This window comes from Chrysochloris asiatica, unplaced genomic scaffold (assembly GCF_000296735.1).
Source record: "Chrysochloris asiatica unplaced genomic scaffold, ChrAsi1.0 scaffold00064, whole genome shotgun sequence".
Lineage (NCBI taxonomy): Eukaryota > Metazoa > Chordata > Mammalia > Afrosoricida > Chrysochloridae > Chrysochloris > Chrysochloris asiatica.
In genome coordinates, this window is record NW_006408582.1 from 369,296 (window position 1) to 382,324 (window position 13,029).

General features: G+C 40.3%; 1 protein-coding gene across 1 annotated transcript in view; it reads right to left on the minus strand.

The window, feature by feature from the left end:
- The window catches only part of XKR5 (XK, Kell blood group complex subunit-related family, member 5), a 34,305-nt gene extending 24,582 nt beyond the window's left edge, over positions 1-9,723 (minus strand). The window contains exons 1-2 of the mRNA XM_006864320.1: positions 9,666-9,723; positions 4,383-4,566 (exon numbers count right to left, since the gene is read on the minus strand). Coding sequence (XP_006864382.1) covers positions 4,383-4,566; positions 9,666-9,723 — 242 coding nt within the window. The remainder of the gene's footprint in view (positions 1-4,382; positions 4,567-9,665) is intronic.
- Positions 9,724-13,029: the final 3,306 nt, after the last annotated feature.

The following is a 13,029-nucleotide window of genomic DNA, read 5'->3' on the forward strand; positions in this document are numbered from 1 at the left end:
AGCCAGAGTGCTCCTTGGAGGCCAGGATGGCCAAACTTTGTCTCTCATACTTTGGACATATTGTCAAGAGGGACCAGTCGCTGGAGAAGGATATCATGTTTGTTAGGGTGGAGGGTCAGAGAAAAAGAGGAAGACCCCAGAGAGATAGATTGGCAAAGTGGCAGAATCAATGGGCTCAAGCGTGGAAACGATAGTGAGGTTGGCCCAGGATCGTGCAGTGTTTTGTTCTGCTGTGCATCAGGTCGCTGTTAGTTGGCACAGACGCAATGGCACCTAACCACCACAACAACAAGGATGAGATTAGTTAGATATATTTTTTAAAACAGTTATATTACTTATCCTGAGTTTCCAAATGGATTTATAGACTTTAACAAATTTACAAAGAAGTTGCTACTCTATTACATTATGTTTAAACTATAAAATTAATTTTGCTTAAGCAAGTAAAATTAATGTCAGATTTTCTTGACTAGAGTCTAATTCAAATCAACATGTATTATTTGGAATAAAAAATGCATTTATGTTTTAAATCTGCATTTTTAAAAAGCTACTTTACTTTAAATGGTGCATTTTATTGGCTTTTGTTTTTAGTAGATGCTTCTGAAATAATGTTATGAAGTCACTTCCAAGGATTCTTTCATTCTTCCACAATTCAGGGCTGTGCAAAACACAGTTGTTTGGCTCCTTCTACAGGTGCTTTTATGGAACTGTGATTTCCTGAAATGCTGCCACACTGAGCAACATAAAGAGAAACTGAAAAGCAAAGCAAAAACCTGCTGCCTGTGGAGACGCTTTGAGTCATAGAGACCATAAAGAACTTCTTAAGCTGTAAATCTTCACAGAAGCAGACTGCTTCTTCACAGAAGCAGACTGCTTCAAGGCAGAAGGGCTGGTGGCCTTGAACCGACAAACCTTTCAATTAATACCTGAATAATTAACCACTGTGCCCTTGGGGCTCCTTAAAAAGAGAGGTAGTCTTTCAAAACAAATTGTGGATTTACTTTAAAGATGTTTGGTAAAAAGATGTTCACTACAATATCCAGTGTTTTTGTTGTGTGTGTGTGTGTGTGTGTGAGAATTTACCGTGCTGGTTTCAGGATGAGGAATAGATTTGATGTCCTGGTGTGACACTGTAGGATAAGCATGGGACCATAAGGTCAATTGGAACTACAAGGTTCCTGGTTTAAACTCACCAGCCTCTCCTCGGAAACCCTGCAGAGGGTTGCTGTGAGTCAGAACCGACTCAATAGCACTTAATAACAACAAAAACATCTTAACTTTATTTTTTAAAAGTGTTTTATTGTGAATTATGTGATAGTTTGCATGGGAGAACATTAGCTTTACATTAAAAACATCTTAACTTTTGAAGTTGATTTTTCCCCCCTAAGGTGGGCAATTTTTTTCTTTTTGTTTATTTTTCATAGAATAAACAATTCAACAAATATTATAGCTTCTTGTATTTCCCTATTTTTACTGGCTGTAAGAAAACTTAGGACCAATTTTGTGTTCCACTTCTATTAATTGTTCATTCTGGTTTTATCTTGTTTTCTAACCATTTTTGCTCCTTTCCTTTTCTCACTTATTTTTCCTTTTTTGTTGTTTTTTCATCCTTTTAAATTATATGTATATTTTTTAGTCACCTTAAATTCTTTCTTTTTCTTTTTTAAAAATAACAGTAGATATAGATGACTAGTTGTTCTTCCTAATTTTCATTTTCCTTTCACTTACCCATTTAAAAATTTAAAATGTATACTGAAAAATTAGGAGTCCTGGTATGACACTATAGGATAAACACTGGACTGCTAACACCAAGTTGGGGTTCAAACTTACTAGCTGCTCCTCAGAAACCCTATATAGGGTCGCTATGAGTCAGCACTGACTAGATAGCACTTACCAACAACAACACACTATAAATTTATGGCATAATGAGAAGGTTTTGAAGAAGATTGAGGAAGAAAATCACTGACTCTGCTGTCAAAAACTGACAGTATTGATTTGGACAAGTTACTGCTCCTGGACCTCCCTCCTCATCCTTAAAGCAAGACACTTGGGTTAGATGGGATCTAAGGTTCCTCACAGAGCATTAAAAGGTAACAATTTCTGACAATTGCTCAATATGGATCTTCTAAACTGATAGTTGCTTAACTAATTTTTTGATTTTTTAAGATGTATGCTTAAGGTAAAGTTAGCTCATTATTTCAATAAGTTCTCTTTCCTGGTGGTCACATATTTATGAACTAAAGTGAACCCTGAAAGGAATTTTAAAGTCTAAGACCCATCTGTAGGCTTAATGGTTTTATTATTACACTGGGATTAATTAAGTGCTGATATGAAAATAGTAGGTAGCTCTCAATAGAGGTCAGATGATGCACCTTAATAACTTGTGAGTCCACAGAAAAGACACTTCTTTGCTCTCTATGCAGTATTAAGAGGAACCCACACTGCTTTAAGGAACTCTGGTAACGTAGTGGTTACGAGTCAGGCTGTGAACCTTAAGGTCAGCAGTTGGAAACTACCAGCTGTTCCATGGGAGAAAGATGAGGCTTTCTGTTCTTATAAAGTTTTACAGCCTCGGAAGCCCTGTACAGGGTTGCTATGAGTTGGAACCGACTCCACGGCACACAACAGCACTGATTTAACACAAGGCCCAACTCTGGACAAAACTTCTATGACTGAATGTGTGCTTTCAGCACCTTTTAAGATCTAGGGTTCCAACTTTGAGGTGGAAAATGTAATTCAGGGGTGGCTGCTTGATTTCAGTATCAAATGCATCTGTCACTTTCTACCTGAAATTCTCTTTTGAGTGAGAAGGGGGTTATCCCTGCCTGAGACTGGTTCAGTACATAAGGCACATATCTCAAACTGAGATGAGAAACAAGAAAACTAATTTTCACTCTGACAAAGAAGGTCTTGAGACTAGTTTGGATGTATAAACCACTAAGAACAGAGGACAGGATAGCCCTGAGATCTGAATCCTGCCAACAACTTCTTGAACACTTTGCAATCCTCTGTGTGTAGTAGCACTTGAGTTGTAAAGCCTCACTGGTTAAGTCCCTGGATTTCTCTTCTCTTATTCTTATGAACCCTCTGGGGTTATAGACAGCTGAGAGCTGAAGTCTGCCATCTATATTAAATTACCTACAAAGGAGAACCAATAAGACTAAGCTCTGATTTCTCAGCAGAAACCATGCAGGCAAGAAGGCAATGGGATGGCATATACAAAATTCTGAAAGAAAAGCATTGCTAACCAAGAATCATATACCCATCAAAGCTGTCCCTCAAATATGACAGTAAAATTAGGACATTTCCTGATAATCAGAAATTAAAGGAATTTATAATGACTGACCAAATTTACAAAAAAAACCTATCCAGGGTATTCCAAGCAAAAATAGTATCTTGCATACAGAAGTAGCCTGTGGACTGTGGGTAAGTCTGCCAGGTACAGGGGCCATCCTTGTCTAGTTTTTGTGGAAAAAACTGGAACTGAATCCTAAGTGGCTTTTTCTCATAAGAAAGGTCTGAGACAAATGTCTCTAGGTCAACAACACTGTGTTTAAATTTGTGTTTAAATCCTCCTTTTTTATTCTACCTTCAGAATTAACTAAACTAATAGATGTTTAAATAGAATTGCCTTTAAATGAGTCACCCCATTGGGCTCTAAAGCATTGGCCAATGAATCCAAACAGGAGGAAGACAGAATTTGGCAGAGGTCAAGGAAGAGCTTTCTATAAGTCTAGCTGCATCAATCACATGAGATCAAAAGTGCAGCATCTGACCAGGGGTAAAGCTCAGAACGTATGACGGAATAGGAAAGATGGACGAATTGAACCAGTAAACACAAGGAGGAAGTGGGAAGAGTGCTATTATACTGTGGGGATTGCAATCAATGTCAGGAATCCAAATAAGTATGAGTTATTGAATTCAAAACCAACTTTCATGCAAATCATAATAAAAAGTTTTAAAAGTATATATATAAATAAAGGTCACAGCTACATCTCAAAGAAGCTCCTGACGTGAGAGATACTCAAAGAGGCATAGGCTGGAAAAGAAGATGAAAAAGTCAGAGCAGAGATTAAATGTAACTTCTGACATTTTCCCAACTCTGAATTTTCATGATTCTAAGGATAAACATGGAGTCCTGGTGTGGCACTGTGGGGTAATGCACCAGACTGCAAAGCCATTTGAACTGCAAGGTCAGCGGTTCAAGCTCACCAGCTATTCCTTGGAAACCCTACATAGGGTTTCTATGAGTTGGAATAGACTCGAAAGCACTTGACAACAACAACAACAAAGGATAAACATATGCACAGAGTAATCCTTCTTTTGCACATATGAAATCATGCTTTCCAACACAATCTTTGAGACTTAGATGTGTCTGCTCTTACCGTTTCCAAACACCAAGCTGAAGGACGTGCAGAAGCATCAGAGAACAACCACCTTGATGTCCATCAGCTCGAAACCATACATAACTCAGGCCCTGGACCAAGATGCCAGGCAATAAGGCAGCGAAGGACAGCCAACCCCAAAGAAGCTGTCCAGTGATGAAGTAATAAACCACAGTGCAGATGCCTGGGGGACAAAAGAGGACAGATTAGTTAGGTTATTGGAAGGATGTACTGAGACTGGTTAACCAACACTAAGTTTATACCTCTAGCAGGGCTTTTTGCTAAACACAGTACTTGAGTAGGCAGGAGCCAATTGTAAATCTATAGCCAAGATGTTTAATGAACACTCTAGGGCTAACTAAGGTGCCCAAAAGATTAGACACCATGGTACATAAAGAGGGGTTGCTGGATCAAGCGCTTGGCTGCTAACCTAATGATTGGCAGTTAGAATCCACCAGCCACTCTGGAAAAGGCCATGGTAGTCTGCTTTTGTAAATGTGTATAGCCTTGGAAACTCTATGGGGCAATTCTACTCTGTTCTATAGTGTTACTATGAGTCAGAATTGACTTGATGAGAAAAAGTCTAGTTTTGTTTTTAATTAATTGTTGGCTCCAACTAGTGGCAACACTATGTATAATAGAACAAAACATTGCAGGGTTGTTTTCATGCTTATTGGTATGTTTGCATCATTATCACCGCTGTTCTGTCCCTCCATTATATTGATTCTCCTTTTCTGGAGATTTATCTTTCCTTAACTATACTGGATTGGTCTATATTGGATATTGTTTTTTTTTTTGTGATCCATATGGTTGCATAGACTAGAATTCAGAAGGAGATCATAGGCCTTTCTTCTGAGTATATCTTAGTCTGCAAGCTTTGCTGAAACCAGTCTGCCATGGGTTACCCTGTTATTGCTGATAAATGACATTGAGTCTATTCCTATTCAGTGACTCTATGTACAACAGAATGAAACACTGCCTGGTCCTGTGCCATCCTCACAATTGATGTTACACTTGAGCCCATTGCTGTTGCCACTGTGCCAATCCATCTTGTTGAAGGTCTTCCTCTTTTTCATTTACCCTCCACTTTACCAAGCATTCTCCAGGGATTGGCCTCTTATGTTAACATGTAGTATGAGAGATGAAGTCTCGCCATACTCCATACTGGTTTCTAAGGAGCAGATTGTCTGTACTTTTTCAAAAGACAGATTTGTTCTTTTGGAAGTTCATGCTAATTTCAACATTCTTTTCCAACACCATGACTCAAATGCATAAATTCTTCTATGGTCTTTCTCATCATTTTCCAACTTTCACATGAAAATACCATGGCTTGGATCAGGCACTTCTCAGTGCTCAAACTTACATCTTTGTCCTTAAACACTTTAAGTCCTGGTGTGGCGCTGTGGGTTAATGCTCCAGACTGCAAAGTGATTTGAATCGCAAGGTTGGCAGTTCAAGCTCACTAGTTGCTCCTTGGAAACCTTATACAGGGTCGCTATGGGTTGGAATTGACTCGACGACACTTAACAACAACAAAACACTTTAAAAAGGTCTTGTGTAGCAGATATGTCTAATTCAATGTCATTTGATTTCTAAACCGCTGCTTCCATGAGTGTTGATTGTGGATCCAAGCAAAATGAGGTCTTTGACAACTTCAATCTTTTCTCCATTTATCATGATGTTATTTATTGGTTGAGTTGTGAGGATTTTTGTTTTCTTTACACTGAGGTACAATCCATACTAAAGAATGTAGTTTTTGATCAGTAAGTACTGTAAGTCCTCTTCACATCCAGCAAGCAAAGCTGTGTCATCTACATACTGCAGGTTGTAAATGAGCCCGCCTCCAATCCTGATGTCAACTTCTTCTTCATATAATCCAGTTTCTGGGATTATTTCCTCATGGATTAGAAAACCAAAAGGGAAGAACATGCTCAGCATTTTTCAAGATGAAAGAAATGAAAATATTTAAGCCTTGACTTGCAATATTGAAGAATTCTATGGGCAAAATATTGAATAATGCAGAAAGCATCAAAAGAAGATGGAATGAATACACAGGAATACAGGGAGTACAAAAAAAGAAATGGTTGGCATTCAACCATTTTACGAGGTGGCATATGATTATTATTAAGAGCCAATGGTAATGAATGAAGAAATCCAAGCTGCACTGAAGGCACTGGCAAAAAACAAGACTCCAGCAAGTGACGGAATACAAATTGAAATCTTTCAACAGACTATTTTAATTTTCTTCAGCCTGAACTTTCATATGAGAAATTGATGGTTCAACCTTTTGTGTTGTTTAAAAAAGGTATTTGTATGAATGAGTCACTGGTTTTGCAGAATTCTATCATGCAATCTCTAGTATAATTTCTATTATCATGGCCATATTTACCAAATACTGATCCTTCCTCTTTGTTTCTAACCTTCGTATTCCTATCATAAGTAATTATCAATACATCTTGATTGCATGTTTGATCAATTTCAGACTTAAGAAGTTTGGATGTATAAACCACTAAGAACAGAGGACAGGACAGCCCTGAGATCTGAATCCTGCCAACAACTTCTTGAACACTTTGAATTCTTCAATTGAACACTAGAATTCTTCAATTTCATCATCAATTGGCTTTAGTGGTTGGTGAGTAAATTTAAATAATAGTTGTATTAACTGGGTTTGTCGGTGTATTAATATTATCTTATAACAGACAGTGCTGTATTTCAAGAGGGATCTTGGTATGTTCTTTCCGATGATGAATGCCATGCCATTCCTCTTCAATTTGTACTTCCTGGCATAGTAAACCATATTCAGCTTCAGAATAGCCAATACCAGTCCATTTCAGCTAACTAATGCCTACAATATCAATTAAGTGTTTCATTTCATTTTTGACAACTTCCACTTTTCCTAGATTCATACTTCGTACATTCTGTGTTATGATTACTAATGGATGTTTGCAGCTGTTTCTCCTCATTTTGAGTTGTACCATATCAGCAAATGAAGGTCCCTTAAGCTTTAATCCATTTGCATCATTAAGGCCAGCTCTAATTTTAGAAGGCAGTTTATCCCCAGTAATATTTTGAGTTCCTTCCAATCTGAGGGGTTCACCTTCTGGTACTCTATCTGACATTGTTCTTGAGCTATTCATAATGGTCTCATCATCCTGCACTATATCTCACAATGTTCCACAGCAATTTATAAGGTTTTCAGTGGTTACATATTCAGAAGTAGTCCACTTCTGCTTCTTCCTAATCTGCCTTAGTCTTGAGAAATCTGTCAACCACGTGTGATCCTGCTGGTATTAAAAATGCCAGTGGCATAGCTTCTAATATCACAGCAACACATAAGCCACCACAGTACAACAAACTGTCAGATAAGTGAGGGTGTTTTACCCTGCTGGTATTTGGAATACTAATGGCATAGTTACCAGTATTATAGCAAACTGCAAGTCACCACAGTACAGCAAAACTGAGAGCCATGTGGTGGTTTGATAATGGTGGGATAGAGTAATGTAATGGAGAGAGACAAATTATGTTAGAATCTGCATTACCCAAACATAACAGATTTAACTATTACTACATGCAAGTGACTTTGCAACGCGCTTATATGCATTAACACAATTCTTTCTTTGAGATAGGTTATGTTTTCTCTATTTTTCAAATGTGAGAACGTACTGGGTGTGTAATTTTGGACCATAGCAACAATATGACGGTCCCACCTACTTCTGAAGATAGTTGTGAGGTTGATGATGTAGATGGTGCTTTGTACTATGACCAGCACTTGTAGGCACAAGAATATACAGATTTTCCTGTTTTTGACAGATTCTAACGTTTTAAAAAAATGGATTTCTGAGCACAAGTGGTGTATTTTAGCAGAAACAAGAGCATTGTTGCAAGATACAGATAAAAATCCTACAGCTCTGATTAGAGACAGTCATGGCTTTTGAAAAACTATTCCTTGGTCCCAAGGTTTCTTCTCCAGTGAGCAACCACCTTGAATTTATTGCCAAACACAAAATAACAAACTCGGGCTTCATTAGTGGTGGTGTGCTTTGGAGTTGATTCCGACTCATAACGACCCTAAATAGGATTTCCGAGGCTGTAAATCTTAAAGAGACCAAGACGCCTTATATCCTTCTCCAGCGAAGCGGCTGGTTGTTTTGAACTGTTGATCATGGGGTTAGCAGCCCAACTGAAAACCACCAGCTACCAGAGCTCCTTAGGGCTTCATTAGCGCACACACACAAAGGCTTTGGGGAGAGCAACCACCTACGCATTGCTGAGGAATGTGTCCAACGATAAGCCACTGTAGCGGGTGCTGAGACCCACTGTATTGTTTTAGCCCTCCCCATTGCTAAATCTGGTGCCACTTTAGAACTGATTTAACACTAGCTCCTCCTCCAAAGCCAAAAGCTTCCTTTCTTGCCCTTGAAAAAGCGCGCGGGTAATCGACCGCCGGACCAGTCACGTAAACAATGAACAGTTAACCCCCGAAGAACAGGAACTTGCTACAGAGGAGTAAAATTTTGGAGTGTTTTGCCCCACCAGGGTCTACAAATGCTTGTGTGTTGGGGAGGGAGGCACAGAGTCCAGGGGATGTTGATGCTGGAGCTTCCGGAAAGTAATCCCCTAACTCCCCACACTGCTGACGAACCTAGCGCAGAAGGAAAGATACTACAGGGCCTGGGGAAGGTGGGCGGAGACACTTAGCTCATTCCCCGAAAGAGTTACAAGTTCAAACTAGAAGGGCGCCAAAAACTGTTGCCATCTTGCTTTGCTTCAACTTTCAAAGGCTGGTCCCCACACCCCCATGCGTCGGGCATGTCTCCCAAAAGCGACTGATTAGTAACCTCTGTTCTCCCGGTTCCTGGCTCAGAAAGTGGCGGGTCTGGAAGGACTACCGTGGTCCTTCCACGCTGATAAGGACCCCTAGCCGGCCGGACAGGAGATGATAATCAGGGACACACTTCAGCACCTTGTTAAGCAAGACTTTCACCCCCCAACCCTTTGCGGAGCTCGGGAGGGTTTTCTGGAGGGTTTTCTGGAGGACAGAACTAAATGAAAGTTCCCCAGTCTGGAGTGGGACTGGGAGAGGGTTTGGCATAGTGTGGGTATCATGCATTCATGGGGATCCAAGTAAGATTTGGTGGGTGTGTCTGGCAAGCGGATTAGGGTGCTTTCGTCCAAGCAAAGGAGGGGGAAGATGCATGCTGGGGCGCTGGAGGGTGGGGTGTTAGTGTCGAAGAGGTGAGCAAGGGCTGTTGTCCCCACGCCTCTGGCTGTGCCCAGACTCACGCGCACTCTGCTCGGCCGCCACCAGCAGGGCGGAGAACCCCAGGAATCCCGCGTGCATCCTCGGCGCCAGGCAGCGCCGCCCGCCGGCCCGCGCTCTCCCAGCGTCCGCGCCGCCTACTCCCCAGTGCCCCCCTCTCTTTCTTCCCAGTTCAAAGGCGGGAAGGTTTCCGGCTGGAGACCTAATTGCTGGGGAAAGCTCACCCTGCACGCAGTGCCGGTTTCTGGTTTTGGCCAAATTGCCACTAGAGGGAGGGAGGGATGGCAGCAGCAGGGAGACAGTATAACTCAGATTGGACCTCCTAATTATGGGTAGAAATCATTTTCTGAGCTGTTCTCTACCCTATATAACAGCACCCTGGGAAATGACTTAAAGAAGGTTACAAGACAGACGGCTTTTATGGTAGTCACGTGGAGATTAAACAGTTCGCCGCCTGGGTCCACAGAAAGAAATCCTGGTCCAAGTGTGTTTATGTATCTGAAGTTAGATTAGAATAGTTAATTGGTCTTTTCAAAGTTTTTCAACCAGGACTCCTACAATTATGTGGACAGGAAAATATAGGGTGTCTTGAGGGGCATTTTAGTCTACATTTCACTTACAAATCCATCCCAATCACAAAATCCTTCTTCAGATCTACAGAGAGCGTAAAACTGTGCACCTGTAGATGTTCTCTTGGGATTTTTTCTTTAAAGAACAAATAAACCTTTAGACATGGTTATGATGAAGTTTTTTTTAAAGGTCTTGCTAACACAGTGGTTAAGAGCTCAGCTACTAACCGAAGTCAACTAGAGGCACTCTGAAGACAGATTTGGCGATCTGCTTCTGAAACGTGTTGAACTTCTCTATGGAGAAGTTCTACTCTGCACACCTGAGGTTATAATGGGTCAAAATGGATTTAGTGGCAACTAGCAACAATTCTGATAATCCTGGTGTGGTGCTGTGGGTGAATGCGCTGGATTGTAAGGACGGTTTGAACGTAAGGTCAGCAGTTCAAGTTTACCAACCGCTCCTTGGAAACCCTATATACAGGGTCGCTATGAGTCGGAACCGACTCGATGGCACTTAACAACAACAAAATAAAACTATGAAGTCACATATATTGGTTCTTCTCTACAGTTTTAATGTTATTCCTATAATTTATTTAGTTTAAAATATAAATTCCCCCTCCCTAGTTTTCCATTTACTTTTCAATGTATTTCTGTGGGTTTTAGTCTCTTAGATTTCCCACCATTTTTAAAACTCCAAAAAATATATAGACTCTCAAAATCTTCTATAAATATTTCAAGTCTCTTCTCTATGAACTATATAAGGATAAAAGAAATCAGTTCCAAAGTCTGGATTTACTTTTTTTTTTTTCCTTTTAGCTTCAGTTTGCCCAAAATCCTTACACCATTCTGCTCACTAAAAATCTTCCTTTCTATTTATTTTAATCCCTAGGTCTTTCTTTTTTCTTGTTTCCCTGGCAAAGGAAGGAAATCATAATTTATGTGTATAGAAGACTAGAACCTGTTCTAGAAAAGGACTATAAAATTAAAAGCACATATATAACTTAGAATTAGGAGAAAAGGATGCTTATAGTTGTGAAGGGGTTATTGCAGAATTCCTTCTTTGGTGTTTAAAGCTTTAGAAAAAAAAATTTTTTTCCCCTAGGCATTCTTTGAAGCACGTATATATGTATTCTATATAACATATGGGAAGCACAGTGGTTTAAAGGATAAGCACTGGACTTTGAAACACAAGGTCCGTGGTTCGAGTTCTGTGGGAGAATGATGAGGCTTTCCGCTCCTGAAATGATTTATAGCCTCGAAAACTGACTTGACGGAATTTAACAACAACAATAATAGTATATAATACGTTGGAAGGAAACGTTCTATTTTTTTGAACATTTGAAAAAGGGTCTTTCTTCTGGGACAGCAGCAGAAGTGTTTTTGAATAAAAATACTGCTTTTTGCCTTGAAGTTATGGGAGAGATTTTGAAAAGAAACAGAAAAATAAGATGTAAGTGGATACTGTCCCCAAAGAATTGCCTCAGTTCAGAAAGTATTGAAAGCTACCCAAAATCACAACCAGGGAATTAGTTAACTGTACCAAGAGCACAGATGGTGGAGGTGAGGAATTGTTCAGAAATCTCTAAAACTAGAGAGTCATTTGTTGTTAGAGTGAAAACACCTGATCCTTCATGTAGCCCTTTTATGTTAGATTGTTAAAAATGACCTCAAATTCCTTCCATTTGTACTTCTTTGCAATGTGACTTTGCCACTTCTTCCATCAAGAGATGGCACTTTTTCTTTACCTCCTAGAATCTGAGCTGGTGTTGTGATATGCTTTCACTTAAAGAATATGATCGAAGTGATATTGTAGGAGTTCCAAGCCTAGGCCACAAGAAAATTTGCAGCTTACTCTTTTTCCTCATCTCTCCTCTCCCCTCACTCTTTTCCTTACTCCTTGAGAATGACAGATCGCTTGGAAATTGAGGCCTTGGATAGGTTTGGTAGGTATATCAACCTCCAGATGTGAATGTTGCCATCTTAGGTCATCTTGCTCAGTCCTAATATGTCTAATATGCATTACGTACTCTAGGTTGGTTCCTAGAGTACTCCAGAAACAGTGAAGAAGTGCAGCCAGAGTGCTCCTTGGAGGCCAGGATGGCCAAACTTCGTCTCTCCTACTTCTGACATATTGTCAGGAGGGACCAGTCACTGGAGAAGGATATCATGTTTGCTAAGGTGGGGGGTCAGAGAAAAAGAGGAAGACCTCCAACAAGATGGATTGGCCAAGTGGCAGCGTCGATGGAGTCAAGTGTGGCAACAGTAGTGAGGTTGGCCAGGGATCGTGCAGTGTTTCGTTCTGCTGTGCATAAGGTCATTATGAGTCGGTACGGACTCGATGACCCTTAACAACAACAACAACAACAACAAGAGGTACTAGCGCCAGTTTGGCAGCATTCTCTCTTCAAATTTGTGAGCTTTCCATTGTCTGGGGCCTCACAGTTTACAGGATGGTCTCTTCCCCTCCACCTAGACAAATCTTTTGAAATTCAAATTTCCTAAGCCAGGCTTCCACCATTCCTCTGTCAATTTGTCATGCTGTGGTGGTTAACATGTTGTTATGACGTTGGAAACTATACCATTGGTATTTTAAGTACAAGGAGTCCTGGTGTGGTTAATGCTTCAGACTGCAAAGCCATTTGAACTGCAAGGTCAGCTGTTCAAGCTCACCAGCTGCTCCTTGGAAACCCTATACAGGTTCACTATGGGTCAGAATCGACTCGATGGTACTTAACAACAACAACAGGATACACCCATGGTGTGGTGCTGTAGGATTAGCACTCTACCATAGGGCCAGTTTGATCCACAAGGTCAGTGG